General features: G+C 55.5%; 1 protein-coding gene across 2 annotated transcripts; it reads right to left on the bottom strand.

The window, feature by feature from the left end:
- Nucleotides 1-472: 472 nt before the first annotated feature.
- On the bottom strand, nucleotides 473-4516 carry LOC106845544 (uterocalin). Of its 2 annotated transcripts, XM_070519919.1 has the most exons (7): nucleotides 4176-4516; nucleotides 3911-4044; nucleotides 3569-3642; nucleotides 3105-3215; nucleotides 1186-1287; nucleotides 1052-1094; nucleotides 473-619 (listed from the first exon to the last, which is right to left on the bottom strand). In XM_070519919.1, the coding sequence occupies exons 1-6, from the start codon at nucleotides 4419-4421 to the stop codon at nucleotides 1069-1071; spliced, it is 693 nt and encodes a 230-aa protein (XP_070376020.1). In that variant the 5' UTR covers nucleotides 4422-4516; the 3' UTR covers nucleotides 473-619; nucleotides 1052-1068. The 2 variants fall into 2 exon arrangements, with proteins under 2 accessions (XP_070376020.1, XP_070376019.1); XM_070519918.1 differs by lacking the exon at nucleotides 1052-1094 and having other exon boundaries at nucleotides 479-619; nucleotides 4176-4510.
- Between the last annotated feature and the right edge of the window lie 11797 nt (nucleotides 4517-16313).

The raw sequence follows: 16313 nt of genomic DNA, 5'->3' as shown, positions 1-16313 counted from the left end.
CTCAGCCACTGTCATTTAGAGGGGTCTTGAGCATGTGGTCAGAAGGGCCCCCTGAGCTGGGTCTAGCCTGGAATCGAGTGACAAAGCTGGACAGGCTCAGCCTGCTGCCCCGACCAGAGCTGTTGCTGTCTGCCAGGGGAGACCCCCCTGCTGTCACCACCAAGTGGCGAGCCCTGGGACCGCCACTGCTTGCAGCCGACACTGAGGGGACCAGGGTGGCTGTGGGGTCCGGCCTCACGCCCTCCTGGCACTGTCTCCCGTCATCGCCCTCTGAACAGCATCCTGGTGAACTATCTTCCTCAAACCATGTGGACATGAGCCCATGGTGGTGAGGTCTCACCAGGAGGGTCCCCATCCCCCCGGCCCCAGCGGCCCTGGCCCCAGGATGAGGTGTCATTGGGCAGCTCCTGGCCACCGTTAGGTCACCGGCTGAGCTCGTGGTCTGGGGTGAAGCACACCCACACAGAACACGCCTGGTCTGGAGTCAGTCGTTTATTGGGCTCCATGGGGAGGGGTGTCCAGGAGGGCTTCCTAGGGGGCAGGGCAGCTGAAGGCTCCTTGGGTTGACTTCAATTTTCTGGTCCTTTGGGGAGGGTGGCACAGCGCCTGGGAGACGCCCCTGTGAGCAGGAGGGAGCACGGCAGGTTCAGGGCTGGGGGTGGGGCAAGTGGGGCAGACCTGCGGGAGGAGTGGGGGCACCTTCCCGAGAGCTGGGCCCAATCTCCTCGCTGCCCCCGGCCCTCCTCCGGGCGAGAGACTGGGGCCGTGTGTCAGCGTGCAACCTGCTGTCCCACAGCCCTGCTGCTGTAGACCTACCCTCAGCCTGTCCACAGGCCCCTGCTGCCCCCGGCAGGCCCGTCCACGTGGGTCTGCGGAGGACTCGGTGGGCGGGACAGCGTTGAGTCCTGCCTGTGGCACTGGTGTTTTGAATCTCTGAGCCATCAGCTCCTTGCCGGCACCTGCCGCCTGTCCTCCAAGGGCCCCCCTATCCCAACCATGCCCATCTAGGGCCCCACCTGCTGCTACCCTCACAGGGTCAGAGGTCACCCACCTGGGCCCTCGGCCCACCTAGTGGCGGGCGTGGAGGCACCGATCTGTGGAGAGAGGAGCAAAGAGGAGCAGGATGTGCTGAGCAGACGTCCAAGCCCCTCGGCCTCCTGTGGCTGGCGGGGGCTGGGCACCTACCAGTTTGGGTCAGATCAACGATGTTGCTTGCGTGAATCCCGTGGGTTTTACAGTACTTCTTAAACATCCACATGACATCCGGGCTTACGGTAGGGGTCCGGCCTGTGGACAGAGTGATGCGGCTGTCCCTCTTGCTGGTTATTTGGGACAACGGGCAGTGGAGTTCTGTGGGCTTGGAGACTGCCTTGGATTTTCGGGGTACAGGTATGGTCGTGGGGACAGGAGCTGCCGTGAGCAGGGTGGAGAGCTGGGCCCAGATGTCCCCATGCTGGGTCATTGAGGAGGCGAGGACAGCACAGAGCTCGCTCGACATCCTGCCTGGGGTCTGGCCTCTCCTTGGGTCCTGGCATCACTGTCCCCGTGTGTTTATTCCACACTGGGATAAAGGGGTGGGCCCAAGGAGAGTCTGCAGGTGTCCCCGTCCTTGACAAGCTTGTTTCAAGGCAGGCAAACCGACGGACAGCCGTCTTTGGAAGAGCCGTGACAGCACGTGGGTACCCAGGCTGCATGTCCTGTGAGCCCAGCCCTGAGCACCAACACCCCACGGAGCAGATGCAAAGAGCTTTGGGCCCAGGGCTGCCGGCGGCTCTCCATAAGGCGGCTGTGGAGCAGTGACCCCTGCCCCTTCACGTAGACAACTGGGCTCTCGGTGGTGTGGGGTCAGATGCTGGAGAGGACCTGAGAAGTTGTCCTCATACACTAAGTGCTGAGCCAGAATCGAAGCCTGGGTACAGCCATGGGTCCCTGGATGTTTGGACCTTGTGCGCCAGTGCAAACCGCCCAACCAGCCCGGCAGGTTTGGGGGCCCAGCGTAGGTTCTCCAGCCTGTACATTTACTAAATGAGGTTGTCTTAACAATGCTGCCTACAGCGGGTTGAATTGGGTCCACCAAAGGGATGTGTCGAAATCTTTAGCCCCGGAACCTGGGACAGGGACCTTCTGTGGAAACAGCGCCTTTGCAGCTGAGGTTAAGTTAAGGGTCCTGGGATGAGGAGGTCATCCTGGATTCAGGGTGGGCCCTACATTTAATGACAAGTGTCCTTATAAGAAAAAGAGGAGGGAGATTCAAGACACAGAGGAGAAGCCATGTGAAGATGGAGGTGGGTGATGTGGCCACGGCCCAGGGTCAGCGGGGATACCAGGGAGCTGGGAGGGGCAGGAGGGACCTTCCCCTGGAGCCTCCAGAGGAGGCTGGAAGGAACCAACCTCGAGAGCCACACCTTGATTCTGCCTCTGAACCCCAGTGGTCATTGAAGTCCAACTAAGAGCCCTTAAACTTTTCACGCCCAGTGTGAGGTGGCCAGCCTGTACATCTCCTAAATTACAGACATTTTAACAGGCCCCTGTGTCCCAACTCTGCAATTTCACGGAGAAAGGACACTTCACCCCCAAACCCAGGACCCCGCCATCTCTGAAGGGAGAGAGGAAGGCTCGCACACGGGGCCTCGTCTGTCTCCACCTTGTTGTTCCTGGAGACCGGGGCCCTTGAAGGGTGGTGGGGGTGGTGGGGGTGGTGGGGGGAGCGGGTGCGGGGATGTGACTCTCCAGCCATGTGTCCCAGGCAGGACGCGAGGACCTGCACAACCTTCACTCTCATGTGGGAGTCAATGCTATCAGGAGTTCCTGGAATTTTCCTTAATGTCTATTTTTGATTCTCAAGAAGATGAGGAGGTTGGGATCTATTTGAGATACTGGCTCGTGTACATTTCATGTATTTATCTGATATTTATGACTCCTGTTCCCAGATGGCCTCGGGGTGGCTGGGGTCCCTGTGTCTCCTGCGGGCTCCTGCCCAGCGTCCACCCTGAGGACCCACAGGGGCCTGGGGTGGGGCTGGCCCTGCCCTTTCCCTTGGCCGGGAGGGCGTGGGGTGAAGTCTGTGTGAGTGCAGGCGGCGGGGGACTCCAGGGGGCACTCACTGAAGAGGGTCACCACCACCGTCTCCTTCCCGTGCTTCATGCTGTGGGCGCAGAATATGACAAAGTGCTTTGGGTCCACTTTCTCCAGGAAGATTGTCTTGTGGCCGGAATCTGTGAATCGCGGGTGGGGGTGGGGCGGGAGGCGAGGGGGTGCAGAATTCTCGACCAGGCCAGGACTGGACCCTGGGACCCCTCCCATCCCTTCACACGGCTGACGACTTGCTCCTAGTGACCAGCCAGGCCCCGGGCAGGGGCAGGACTGTATGCAGGCCTCCCACCCTTCCCAGACACCTCCGCCAGTGCATTCTGCCCACCCACAGCAGACAGTGCCCACGGGGGTGCCATGGCCAGTGGGGGGACACTGTCCTGTGAGGCAGGAGGCTGAGCTCCTGGCCGTGCTGCACCCCAAGCTCCCAGAGGGCTCCCTGCTCCCAGGCTGGACAACGCTGACCGTTGGTACTCACGGTTCACTGTGTACTGAAACTTCTTTTTCGTTTTGTGAGCCGTCATCATAGTTGGGACACACATACCTCTTACCCTGGGAGAAGATGACAACCCCCATGCAACCTGGGGTCCAGAAGGCGTGGCTCGGGCATTCCCTGTGGAGCCCCTTGGTGGCACTGGATGGAGCTCGGCCACACTGGACCTTGGACACTGTCCCGGCCCTGTCCCACATCACCTCTGGCCTCAGCATCCCCCCTTACCCTCCAAAACCCAGGAAGAAGGCCGTGAGGTGGGCAGGGAACGGGGGCCCTGGGGGCTCACCTGGGCCTCGGCCCCGTCTGGCACCCGCCTCCCAGACTTACTTTCTGTGGAAGTGGAACTGCAGGCTCTCAGGGGTCACCTGGATCTTGTGGATGAAGAACTTCATGTCCGTGTCCTTCGCTATGAATTTCGGCTCATTAGAGGCCAGCGCCACCGAGAACCACTTGCCCTTGACCTTCCGAGCAGAAGTGGGTGTGTTGGTGCAGGCGAGGGTGCAGCTGGGGCTGGGAGGGGTGCGTCCTGTCCTGTCCCTGCTCACTGCTGCCCCCAGCCACCTCCTCCCACTCAGATGCCCAAGGCAGATACCAGCTTCTCATCGAAGTTGGGGTCTCCAGGGCCCATGTGCAGGGCGTGGGGGCCGCCGAGCAGAATCAGCCCCATGGCCAGCAACAGGAGGTTCATGGTCAGGCAGGAGTGGCTGAGGGAGACCAGTGGCACCTCAGACAAGGGTTCCGAGCCCTTGACGGTGGCTCTTTTGTCCTCTGCCAGGAGAGGGTTCCTGGCCACGTGGCAGGCTGTCACTGGTCCCCTCCTGTTCACTACAATTACCATCTATTAGTTGAGGCTGCAGCCAACAATGGCCACTTTGCGACTTGTCCACAAACCCCCTGCCCATCCGTGTTGGCAGTCATGCTGTTTCCAAGAACAACAGGCCGTGCCCGCCTGGGCTGGCATCCAGGATCCTCGTGTTCCCACTAGTAATCAAGTCACGAGCTCCTTGCTGACGTGGCGGACCAGGCGGCCTTGAGGTCTCCCTCCGGATGGCCACCAAATATTTGTGTGGCTCAGATGTGGCATCCTGGGACGCGGCAGGTGGTCCCAGGGGAGCCTGAGTGCTCAAAGCCACACAGGGGGCCCCCACCCCTGGTTTTAGGGACCGTAGTGGCTCGGTAAAATAGGCTTGGCCCACGCTGCCCGGCCTTCTCCCAAAACCACTTGTGTGGGCAGAGCAAGGTGAGGCCTCAGTCCTGGGAGACGAGGAGTGAGGGGCAGCCGGGAGCCAGGTGTGCCCTCTGGTCAACTCTGGTCCGTTTCCAGAGCCCCTCCCCTGCTGGGTGACTGGAACTGGTTGAATTCTGAACTCCTTGTGCTGCACAGAGACCTGCAGGGCTGATGGTCACGGAACAGGTGAGAGCAAGCACAGGCTCCAGAGCTGGCCCTGCCCCACGGGCCTGTGTCCTTAGATGCTCTGAGCCTCTGCCTTCTCATCTTGAAAGTGGCTGTGACGACTTTACCTGCCTGCCGGCTGCTGCCTCATTTCTAGACTCCGTGAAGTTGCTCATGTGGGGCCCCCCATCTCCAGCCACCTCCAGCCTCCACTGAAGCCGCAGCCTCGTGCTGCTGTCCTCCCTCCCACCCTCATGCCTTGCAGTCCCTTCTCATCGCAGCTTCTGCACCTGATACAAAACCCGACAAGGACCGTTACTGGGAAGGAACCATTACAGGTCACACTCACCCAAGAATGTGGGCCCAAGAACCCCAAATACACATGATACAGCGAGTTCAGCAACATATGAAAAGGATGATGCATTACAGCCTTGGAGAGCTTAATCCAGACGTGCAAGGTTGGTTTGCAATTGTGAATCCCTCAGTATATTTCATCACCTTCATAGGTGGGGGAAAAACCCTGTGATCATCACTGTAGCTGCAGAAAAGGCATTGGATAGAACTCAGCAACTATTTATGATAAAAACTCACAGCACTCTAGACATAAAAGGAAACTTCCTTAATCTGATTGAGGGGGATTACCAAATACGCAGAGCACCGTCCCACGTCATGGGGAAGTGCCAAAACTTCCCTGCTAGGCTGGAGAACAAGGTTGGGGCCCACTGCTGCAGCTGCCCTGGAACGTACGTGGGGCTGGCTGGTCCTTCTGGTCGGGGGGAAGAGAAGAAGCGAAAGCTGGAAGGATTTACAAGGAAGCGATAAACTTGAGGTGTCCGTGGATGTGATTCTGTGTGGAGAATATCAAGGTAACCTGCAGATAATGATGCAGATGTGCGCATGAGTTTAGGAAGGTGAGTGACTACAGGATCCATACACAAAATAAACTGTTTCTATATGTGAGCAATGCGTAAGTAGGAAACGAAATTTGGAGAGACTTTATTTGCAATTCAGTAAAAAAAATCAAGTAGGAATAAGTCCAACAAAATATTGTGCAGCCTTCTGCACAGAGAGCTATAAGCTAGTATTGAGAAATTAAGACTAAATAAATTCATACGCCATGTCCTTGGATTGGTAGCCTCAGTGCTGTAAGAATGTCCGTTGTTCCCCTAAGATCAATAAGCTCCCGATCAAAATTCCAATAGTATGTGTGTCTTGTGCACGTTTACAAACTGATTCTAAAACGTGTGAAGACGCTGAGAGTTAAAAACGGCCAAGACACTTCAGAAGTTCAGTTTGGAAGGATTTGCTCTATCAGACATCTGTTCTTACTGTAAAGCTTAGTAACAAAACCAGTGTGGTGTCGCCACAAAGCAAAGAAAGAAATGAACTGAAGGACAGAAGAGGATGGAACAGACCCTCATGTGCGCAGGCACTTATCGTGGTGAAGATGACACTGCAGAGAAATAGGCTAAAAGACAGCCCTTTAGTACCAGGTGCCGGGTCAGTGGGACGCCCGTCAGGACAACAGTGAACCTGGGCCCTAACCTGACACCAGACACAGAGGTGGACTCCAACAGCGTCCTGTGTTGAATTGTGCCCCACCCAGCAACGGGGTGAAGTTCCAACCCCCGGACCTCAGAATTCGACCTTGTTTGGAGGTGGGCCCTTTGCAGATTTCATCAAGGTAAGATGAGGTCATTCGGGTGAGCCAATCCAGTATGACAAGTGTCCTTATAAAGGGGAAATTGGGACACAGACATGCCTGGGGAACGGGTGAAGATGTGGTCAAGTGACCACAGAGCAGAGGTTGGAGGAATGTGGCCACAAGCCAGGGGTTGACGGCAGCCCCCAGCAGCTGGGAGAGACAGGAAGGACCCTTCCCTAGAGCCTCCAGGGAGCATGGCCCTGTGACACCTTGACTCGGGACTTCTGGCCTCCAGAACAGGAGAGGAGAGATGTCTGGTGTTTCAGCCCCCAGTCTGTGGTCCTTCATTACAGCAGCCACAGGACGCACATAGAGCAGGATGTGGCCAAAGTCCCCTCAGGAACAGGCGGCCCCCACAAGGGGACAATTGAAGAGAGTCTGGGGAAAGAGCTCATGACGAAGCTGTGGGAAGGGTTGGGAGAGGCCGAGAAAAGCAGCGGTTACTGCCCTGGGCTTGAGGGCCGAGGGGGGTGGTTGGTAGACAGCTGCAGCTGTGCGCAGGGCCCCCAGAAGGACACGGCCCGGAGGGACGGGGCGGCTATAAATACCCCAGCCCCTCCTGCTGCTCCCTGTGGGACCTCCCTTTGGCCAAGTCCAGCTGGAAGCTGCTGGTTGCTGCAGCCGTGGGGACGTGGAACGGGGTGGAGAGGGTCAGGGCGGATCTGCAGGAAAAAGCAGAAATGTCCAGCTCAGCGGTTTGTCAATTCGGATGTGAAAGGCAGAATGAGAGCTTCAGGACGGGAAGAGGGTTTGGAGCGTGCCTCATGACCTTGGGGAGAAAACCTGCCGAGACAGGACCCAAAAGTCACTGCCCACTGAGGAGAAGTCCACTAAATTGGACTGAATGGAAATTAAGAACCCCACTCATTGCAGGGCACTGTTAAGTGGGTGGAAAACTCAGTTGCTGGGCAATGAAGATAAACTACCAGTATTAATAGCCAAGGGCTCCTATCTGGAATGTGTAAAGAGCACCTAATAGTCAATAAAAAAAAGATGCTCCAATAGAAAAATGACCAGAAGACTGGAGTCGTCGCTTGACAAACAGGCCACCTGATGGCCCAAACCACAAAAAGATGTTCAACCCCATTAGTGGTCAGGGAAATGAAAATGAAAATTATAATGAGATCCCACAACACCCCACCCCCTAGCGCTCCAGAATGGCTGAAAATAAAAGGACTGATCACGTCAGTCATGTCGAGGACGTGGAAGAGCCTGATCTCGACACTCTGGGCAGGGGTGCCACCTGGGACGCCAAAGACGTTGGAAAGCCATTTGCGTTGCCCATGGAAGCCCCTGGATGTGCCCGACGCTCTGCTAGGTGTGTCCCCACGGAGATGCCTGCACACGAGCCCCAGGAGACCCGAGCAGGAGGCAACCCCCGCGTCGCCCGTGGACGGAGATGTGTAGGACTGTTGCACGACGGCTCATGGCTGACATCGACAGCCGGTGACGCTCCCGGGTGGAAGCAGGTCAACAGGCTGAAAGATCTGTTGGAAGTCAGAGCCTGCCTGCCTGCCTGCGGGGAGACGGGGGTGGTTGGGGCGCACAGGGCCTTCGGGGCGGCGCTCACGCCTGGGTTTGCTGTGACGACTCGCCGAGCTGCACTCTGGCGCTCTGCGCTTTTTGTGAGTTGTACCGAAATAAAAAATAAGTAACAAGAAGAAAATATGTTGATTTGATGCTGTTTCCCCAGAGACTGTGTGGGGCCTCCAAGTCCCTGGGCCCCTGGCATGCGGGTGAACTTGAGGGCCTAAGTGTCGGGCAGGGTGGACGGCTGGACGGTGAAAGAGGAGCCGCCCGAGCAGGAGGGGGCTTCGCTGAGCGGGGCCCCGAGTCCCGGGCGGTGGTCTGAGGGGCCCCTCTCGGCCGAGGAGTGCTTTGGGAACAGAGAGCGGCCGTTGGCAGTCTGCACCCCTCCTGAGTTTCCTCTGTCCACACGTCGTCCTTCCACCGCCTCACCTGGAAAGTGGATCTTGTGCTGAGGGAGAAAGCGCAGAGCTTCTGCGGCGTCCATGTGGAGACGCTGTCTGCCCTGGAGCCTGGAGCCCCTCTGCCCACCTCTCTGCCCCTGGTTTGACAGGCACCCTCGTCACTAGCAGCTGCTGAATTTTGTGGAGCGTCTTTCCGCAGCGGCTGGTGGAGCTTCCAAAGGGACTGGGCTCCTGGGGGTCTAGGGTGTGGTTGGTGAGCCGGGACCCCATCCCCGGAGAGTGCAAGTTCCCCCGGGCCCAGCTCAGAGAGCACCCTCGGTGGCCTCGGGACGGGCCTCAGGGATGAAGGATGGCGCGGGTTTGTGGCTGGCACAGAGACAGCCTGAACTGAGTCAAGTGCTCTCTCCACTTTGAAATCCGAGGTTGGGATGCTGGTGCCCTGCCTGCCCTGGAGAATGAGTGGCAGGAGGGGGTGTTTGGTCTGACATTTCACAGCCACCACCGCAGTCCAGTCTGCACGGCACAGAGCAGCCGCTGCTGGCCACAGGCCTGGAGGCCCTCGGGGTGCCAGGTGCCTCCCTAGCCATGCCGGCATGATCGAGGACCCCGAAGACCATGCCTCAGAGAACACGGGGTGGCCTCCGAGTGCCTCCTATCGTGGGGGCTCTCTTACCTTTATTCTGAATTAAAAAGTGCGGAGGGAAGACCCGAAGCCAGTGTGGGATGCTTGAAGAGCTCGTCTGATGGACTTAGTGGGAGAAGGCCTTTCCCAGGATCCTGAGGTCACTGTCCTGGGGCGAGTGTAGCGGGAAGTGAGTGCATCCAGGCCTTCCTTGGAGGGCAGTGCTCTGCCAAAGGCCAGACGTTCAGTCCTCTGGATCATGTCCAAGCTGCCCGCCTGCTGCCCTCAGCACGGCCCCTGGGCCCAGCCGTCTCAGCCAGGGCCTGAAGGTGGTGGTTCCAGGCAGGCAGGGAGCCGGCGGACAGCAGATGTCACGGGGCGGAGAGAGCCGTGAAAGTGGTGTGGGAAGGGTGCTTCACTCGGGGTGATTTTGATGCGATTCTAATGCGCAGCAGAGTCGGTGATGAAACGCCAGAAGACATTTGATATCTTACTCCAGGTTCAATATTTACCAATTCAAATTGGCCCAAACTTAAAGTTTTGGTATCATCTTCCCAGTCTGAGCCATTTCTAGGATGCTTTTTGTAATTTGCCTTTTAGATTTCTTTAAATTGACTGACTTCCGCCTGTCAGGTAGATGTGGGCTCGGGGACAGGCCCTGAACCTCTGTCCTCAGACATGGCCCTATGTGACATCACCCACAGCCCCTGGGCCCTGGCAGCAGCCTCAGTAGGACGAGACACAGGCTGCCTCCCCTGTCATTTGTCACCAACCCAGAAGCAGAAGACGGGGTTTGCCGGGCCAGAACCAGAGTGACCTGCAGTGCTGGCTCACTTCCTTTCACAGGCATCTCCTCCATCACTCTGGAAAATCGTGGAGAGGGAGACAGATGGACAGGATGCACCCTCAAGGCATGGACAGAGGCCACACATACATAATTCTAACAGGGAATTAAAATATATGGTTTATTGGGGTTAACTATACGTGACATAAAAATGGCCATTTTAATCATTTTAGGTGAAGAATTTAGTGGCATTAAGTACACCTGCCATGCTGTTGCAACCATCACCACCACCCACTTCCAGAACACTGTCACTACCCCGAACAGACACTCTGTGCCCATCAGCGGTCACTCCCCAGCCGCTGGGAACCACTCATCTACCTTCTGTCCGTGAATCTGCCTATTCAAGACATTCACACACTGTGTGGCTTTCTGCACCTGGCCGCTTTCATGCAGCAAAATGTTTTCAAGATCCGTCACGGTGCAGTGTGTGTCAGAGCTTCATTCCTTCTCGTGACCCAATAATATTCCATTGTCTGGATGGACCGTGTGTTGTTTATCCATCATCTGCTGATGGGTGTTTGGTCGTTTCTGCCTATTAGCGGTCTTGAACCGCACGCCGGGAGCACACCTGCGCAGGCGTCTGGGTACCGTTGTCCTTCCTCTGGGGTGTGTACCTAGGCGTGCAATTGCTGGGTCACCTGGAAACTCTGTTTAACTGTTTGAGAAACTTCTGGACTGTTTTCCACAACGGCTGCACCGTTTCACCTCCACCAGTGTTGCACGAGGTTGAACAGGAAGGTTTAAGGTCAGTGATCACTGACGATTTAAAGGGATTTGTTCTAAGACGAGAGAGAGAGAACTGAAGTGCTCCAGGGCTCAGGGAGAGCCCGCAGGGAAGGAAGCGCAGGAGGTCCTGCATGCACAGCCCAGGTGGGGAAGCCCATGGGGCCGCCCAGGCCCAGAGCTGGTCCAGTCTGCAGGCCGAGCTGGCAGGCAGGGAACCGGACCTAAAATGCAATGGGGTGGACGGCGCTGAGTGTCACCTGTGGACCTCGGGCAGCCATGGAGTGGGCAGGAGAGAGCCCCTTCTCCCTCCTGCAGACCCCTGGTGCCCTCACCTCCAAGCCTGACATCAGGTGAAAGAGCGAGGCTTACAGGGGCCAGCACGGGTTGGGGGGGAAGGCTGCACTTGGGGCTGGCGGGCAGTGGGTCCATCACCACACACTCTTTGCTGGTGGCTAGGGCAGTTTTCTTTTGAATTCCACATTCTTTCCAAGACCAGCAAGCTTTCCTTGGATCGCCACCCAGCTTTAACTTCTGTCTGGGGACGAAGTGTCCCCCTCCCGGTCAGCAGGGACCTGAGTCTATCCACAGTTTGCGCGAGGGATGAGCTCTGGGAGGCCCCGGAGTCTGGCTGTATTGCCCACGAGTAGTGTTGAGAAGACGGCTCTGACCCGGGCTTGGGGACCTCGGCCAAGCCAGGTGCCAGGACCTGACACTGCAGCATTCAGGTCAAGGCCACTGAGCGGTCCTTGGGGGTCTGAGTATCTTCTGGCCAGCAGGACAAATGACCGCAAATCACCTCGTGGCTCAAAACAACGGGACTTCATTCTGCCAGTTCTGGAGGCCGGAAGCCCCAGTCAGCATCGCTGGGCTGGACTCACAGTGTCAAAGGGCCTGCTCCCTCTGGAGCCTCCGGGGGGGCGGTCCTTCCTGCCTCTTCCAGCTCCCGGGGGCTCCAGGCGTCCCTGGCTTGTGGTCGCATCCCTCCAGTCTCTGCCAGAGGAAGAAGCCGTGGGACGATGGAGGCTGCGATTGGAGTGATGCAGCCACAAGCCAGGGACGCCCAGCACCACCGGCACCACCAGAAGCTGGAGGCAGGCAAGGAGCAGACGCTCCCTCAGAGGCTCCAGGAGGAGCTGGCCCTGCCCACTCCTCGATTTGGGACTTCGGCCTCCAGACCGTGAGAGAGTCAATTCCTGCTGTTTTAAGCCCCTGGTTTGCGGTGCTGTGCGGCGGGGGCCCGGGAAGCTAATGCACCGGCAGCAGAGTCAGCAGGTGCTGGGCCGTGTGAGCATCTCACAGGCTTCAGCTCGCTGGATCCTGTCCCGTTTCTGCAGATGTGGAGACCAGGCTCAGTGGGTCACTTGAGGTCACTCCAGGAGCGACGGCGATGGGTCAGGATCCCTGCGATTGTCCTCACATGTGGCACTGGCTTAGCTCTCCTCCACCCCAGGCAGGGCAGTCTCCGCAGGTGACCAGGGGCTGTGGTCACCCTGAGGCTCCAGGGCTCAGCTGGCCGCCTCTGCCCTCATTCTCCTTCCAGGGCAGGTCTCCTGACAAGGCCAACTTGCTTCTAAGATGTCGATTCCTAGCTGCTCTCGCTCTCCGGGCCCCTTGGGGAAGGCCTGGGCATCTCACCCCTTCTCAGTGGGGACCGGGCGCGCTTCAATCGTGGAGCCTTTACACCCACCACCCCGAGTCTGTCCACGGGTGTCCTCCTCGTCGGGGCCCCCATGGGGTGAGCCCTCCCCCCAGAAAGTTCCTTCTGAGCCAGGCACTCCGGCAGCCATGGTAATCATCAGCCCAGTGCCCAAGGCTGCAGCCAGCATCTTAGCGTTTCCACAAAGAGGTTCCTGAGATGCTAATTTTCAAGAACAAAAGCCGGCATCACGGTGGCTGCTTCCTGGAACAGACCAGCTCCCCAAGCCTCTGGCCTGGGACCAGCGGCCTGCACCTGTGTTCTCTGCCCTTGTGGCAGGCGTGGAGAGCGACGTCTTCATCCTTGTCCTGGGGTCCAGGTGACCTCACCCGGCTGCGGGCACTTGCTGGGCACGTTATGCCAACGTGTCTGATTTGCCTCATTCACCTTCCAGACTCCATGGAGATCACAGGCGCCAGGGCACCACTGAGAGTACCCAGCGGCCAGTAGTTGTTGAAGGCCCAGGGCAGCAGAAAGGGGGCCACCCCTGGGCAGGCAGCCAGATAGAGGCCAGCCCATCCTGGGAAGGTGGTCAGGAAGGAGCTGGCTGACACCTGGGCAGGTGGTCAGGCAACGGCTGGTCCACCCTGGGGCTGGCAGTGGGCCTCCTGCAGGGGGTCATCTGAGTGGCCCTGCTGTTTCCCCAACAGCCCAGGGGCCCTGAGACCGGTCCCTGGGGCTCTTCCTGCCCTCCATCTTTCACGTAAGCAGAGCCATGAGACCCCAGATGTTCCTCACCTCGTCCCGCCCTGCAGTCCTGGAGGCCAGGCTGCAGAATGTCACCTTCCTGCCTGACTGGGAGGAGCTGGTCTTGTGTCTGCAGGTGGGTTCTCCCTGTGAGTCATTTCGGGACGAGCGTTACATACCCTCACTTGCTGGCCTTCCTTCCAGAAGTCCTTGATTGACTCTGACCTTGCTCTTTCTTGAAGATGGTGTGTGTGTAAGTGTGTGCAGACCTGCAGGGCGGCAAAGCCACTTACACAGCGCACACGTTGGGCAAAGAAAACGAAGACTTTAACTTTTCCTTATGAACCCTCACCACCAAGATGCAAAGGGCTCCTGTGGGTCGCCCAGGGCAGTTGCACGAAATGGGTGCTCTCTACCCTGAAGCGCCCCCCAGCAGCCCTTCACGGAGCCACCCGCCGGCAGGCTCACCCTCCGCAGGCGCCCCCCACCCTAAATCACTGGAAACACTTACCTGCTTTTCCTTATATTTTTACCACCTCATTTGCATTTCTAAGTGCCATACTTTCATTTTATCTGCTTCGAAATGTACAGGAATGGTGCCACACAGGGCACATTCTTTTGTGTCTAGCTTTTTTTTAGTGGAATATCGTGTTTGCATGATTCATCCACGTTACGTTTTAAATTAATTAATTTATTTTCTGTTGTGGTAGAATATACATAAAAATTTACCATCTTAGCCAATTTTAAGTGCACAGTTCAGTGGCATTAGGTACATTTACATCATTGTGCAGCCGTCCCCGGCATCCATCTCCAGGACTTTCTCATCTTCCCAGACTGAAGCTCTGACCCCACTGAACGCTCACCCCCGCCCCTCCCCAGCCCCGGCACCTCCACCCCACCTCCTGTCTCTGTGGAGTGGACTCCTCTCGGCCCTCATCCCGGTGGAGTCCTACAGAGTCTGTACTTTTGTGTCGGGCTCATTTCACTGAGCATCATGTTTTTAAAGCTCATCCATGTTGTAGCACGTGTCACAATTTCCTTCCTTGTTATGGCTGAATAATGTTTCACTCCACGTTTTGTTTATCCATCATCTGTCCATGGACATTTGGGTTGTTTCCACCTTTTGGCTGTTGTAAATAATGCTGCTCTGAACATGGGTGTACAACTACCTGTTTTGGTCCCTGCTTTCAATTCTTTTGGGTGTGTACCCAGAAGTGGAATTGCTAATAATTCCAGGTTTAATTTATTGAGAAACTGCCATCCTGTTTTCCTCAGTGGCTGCGCCATTTTACTTTCCTACAGCAATGAATGAGCCAGGGTTCCAGCTTCTCCACATTCTCACCACCACTTGTTTTCTGGGGTGTGTGTGTGTGCGTGTGTGTTGTTTTTTTATAGAATAGCCATCCTAATGGGTGTGAGGTCATATCTTGTGGTTTTAATCTGCGTTTCCCTAATGATCAGTGATGTTGAGCATCTTTTCATGGGCTTATTGGCCCTTTGTACATCTGTGGAGAAATGTCTGTTCCAGTCCTTTGCCCAGTTTTGAGTCGGATTTTTTGTTTTTTGTTATTGAGTTATAAAGGTTCTTTATATTCTGAATATTAATCCCTTATCAGATATAGCATTTACAAATATTTTCTCCCATTCCATAGGTTGCCTTTTCACTCTCTTGATAGTGCCCTTTGATGAACAGGAGTTTTAAATTTTAGCATCATCCAATTTATCTATTTTTTCTTTCACTGCCTGTGCTTTTGGTGTCATCTCCAAGAAATCATTGCCAGATCCAATGTCGTGAAGATTTCTCTCTCCATTTTCTTCTGAGAGTTTTATGGTTTTAGCTCTCAAGTTTAGATCTTTCATCCATCTTGAGTGAATTTTTGTATATAGTGTCTGGTAAGGGTCCACCTTTGTTCTTTTGCAGGTGGAGATCCAGATTTCCCAGCACTAGTTATTTGTCGAAAAGACTGTCCTTTCCCCATTGAATGGTCTTGGCACCCTTGTCAAGAATCACTTGCTGTATGGGAGGGTGTATTTCTGGGCTCTCTATTCCATCTCGTGGTGTCCATGTCTGTCTTTATGCCAGTGCCACACTGTTTTGAATCCTGGAGCTTGTAGTAGGTCCTGAAGTCAGGGATCGTGAGTCCTCTGGCTTCGTTCTCCTTTTTCAAGCGAGTCTTGGCTTTTTGGGATCCCTTGAGATTCCATATGAATTTTTGGATGGGCTTTCTATTTCTGCAAAAAAACCACCTTTTGGATTTTGAGAGGGATTGCAGTGAATTTGGAGACTGCTCTGGGTGGCACTGACATTTTAACAATACTCAGTCTCCCAGCCCGCGAGCATGGGGTGTCTTTCTGTTCCTTTAGGTCCTCTTTGACTTCTCTCAGCACTGCTTTGTAGTTTTCAGTGTACAGGTCTTTCACCTCCTCAGTTAAGTTTATTCCTAAGTATTTTATTCTCTTTGGTGCTATGGTAAATGGAATTATATCACAATTTCCTTTCAAATTGCTCATTATTAGTGTGATTTTTCGTGTGTTGATTTGGTATCCTGCGATTTTGCTGAATGGATCATTCCTGACAGTTTTTTGCAGAATCTTTAGCATTTTTCACGTATAACATCCCGCCATCTGCAAACAGGGATGCTGTGCTTCCTCCTCTCCAATCTGGACGCTCGTGTGGATTCATCACGTTATCACGTCTGTGACATAGCGTGGCCGTTGCCTTGTCCTCACTGCTCAATAGTGTCCCCTCACATCACTGTCCTACAGTCACTCCTCCATTCTGCTGTCAGTGGACATTCGAGCCCCTTCTGCTTTTTGGCTATTACCTGTAGGAGTCCTTTAATGACTTATAATTCCATTTATTTAGGGGCCAAATACTAAATATTTAGTACTAGATACTAAACAAATATCCAGTGCTAAAGACTAAATAAAAACCTAAATATTTAATTAAATACTTAGGAGTAGAATTGCTGGGTCACAAACAGATGTGCTTCCAGTGTTACTAAAAACTGCCCAAACTTTTTCCAAAGTGGCTGTACCAATTTGCATTCCCACTGACAGCACCTGGGAATCCTCCTGTCACATCCTTGCTGGTGCTGGGTGAGTCAGCCCTTGATTTTGGCTGTT

Source organism: Equus asinus, chromosome 10, assembly GCF_041296235.1.
Source record: "Equus asinus isolate D_3611 breed Donkey chromosome 10, EquAss-T2T_v2, whole genome shotgun sequence".
In the NCBI taxonomy this organism is placed as follows: Eukaryota; Metazoa; Chordata; class Mammalia; order Perissodactyla; family Equidae; genus Equus; species Equus asinus.
Note: the sequence above shows the minus strand (reverse complement) of the source record. Positions and strands in the feature narration are given on the sequence as shown.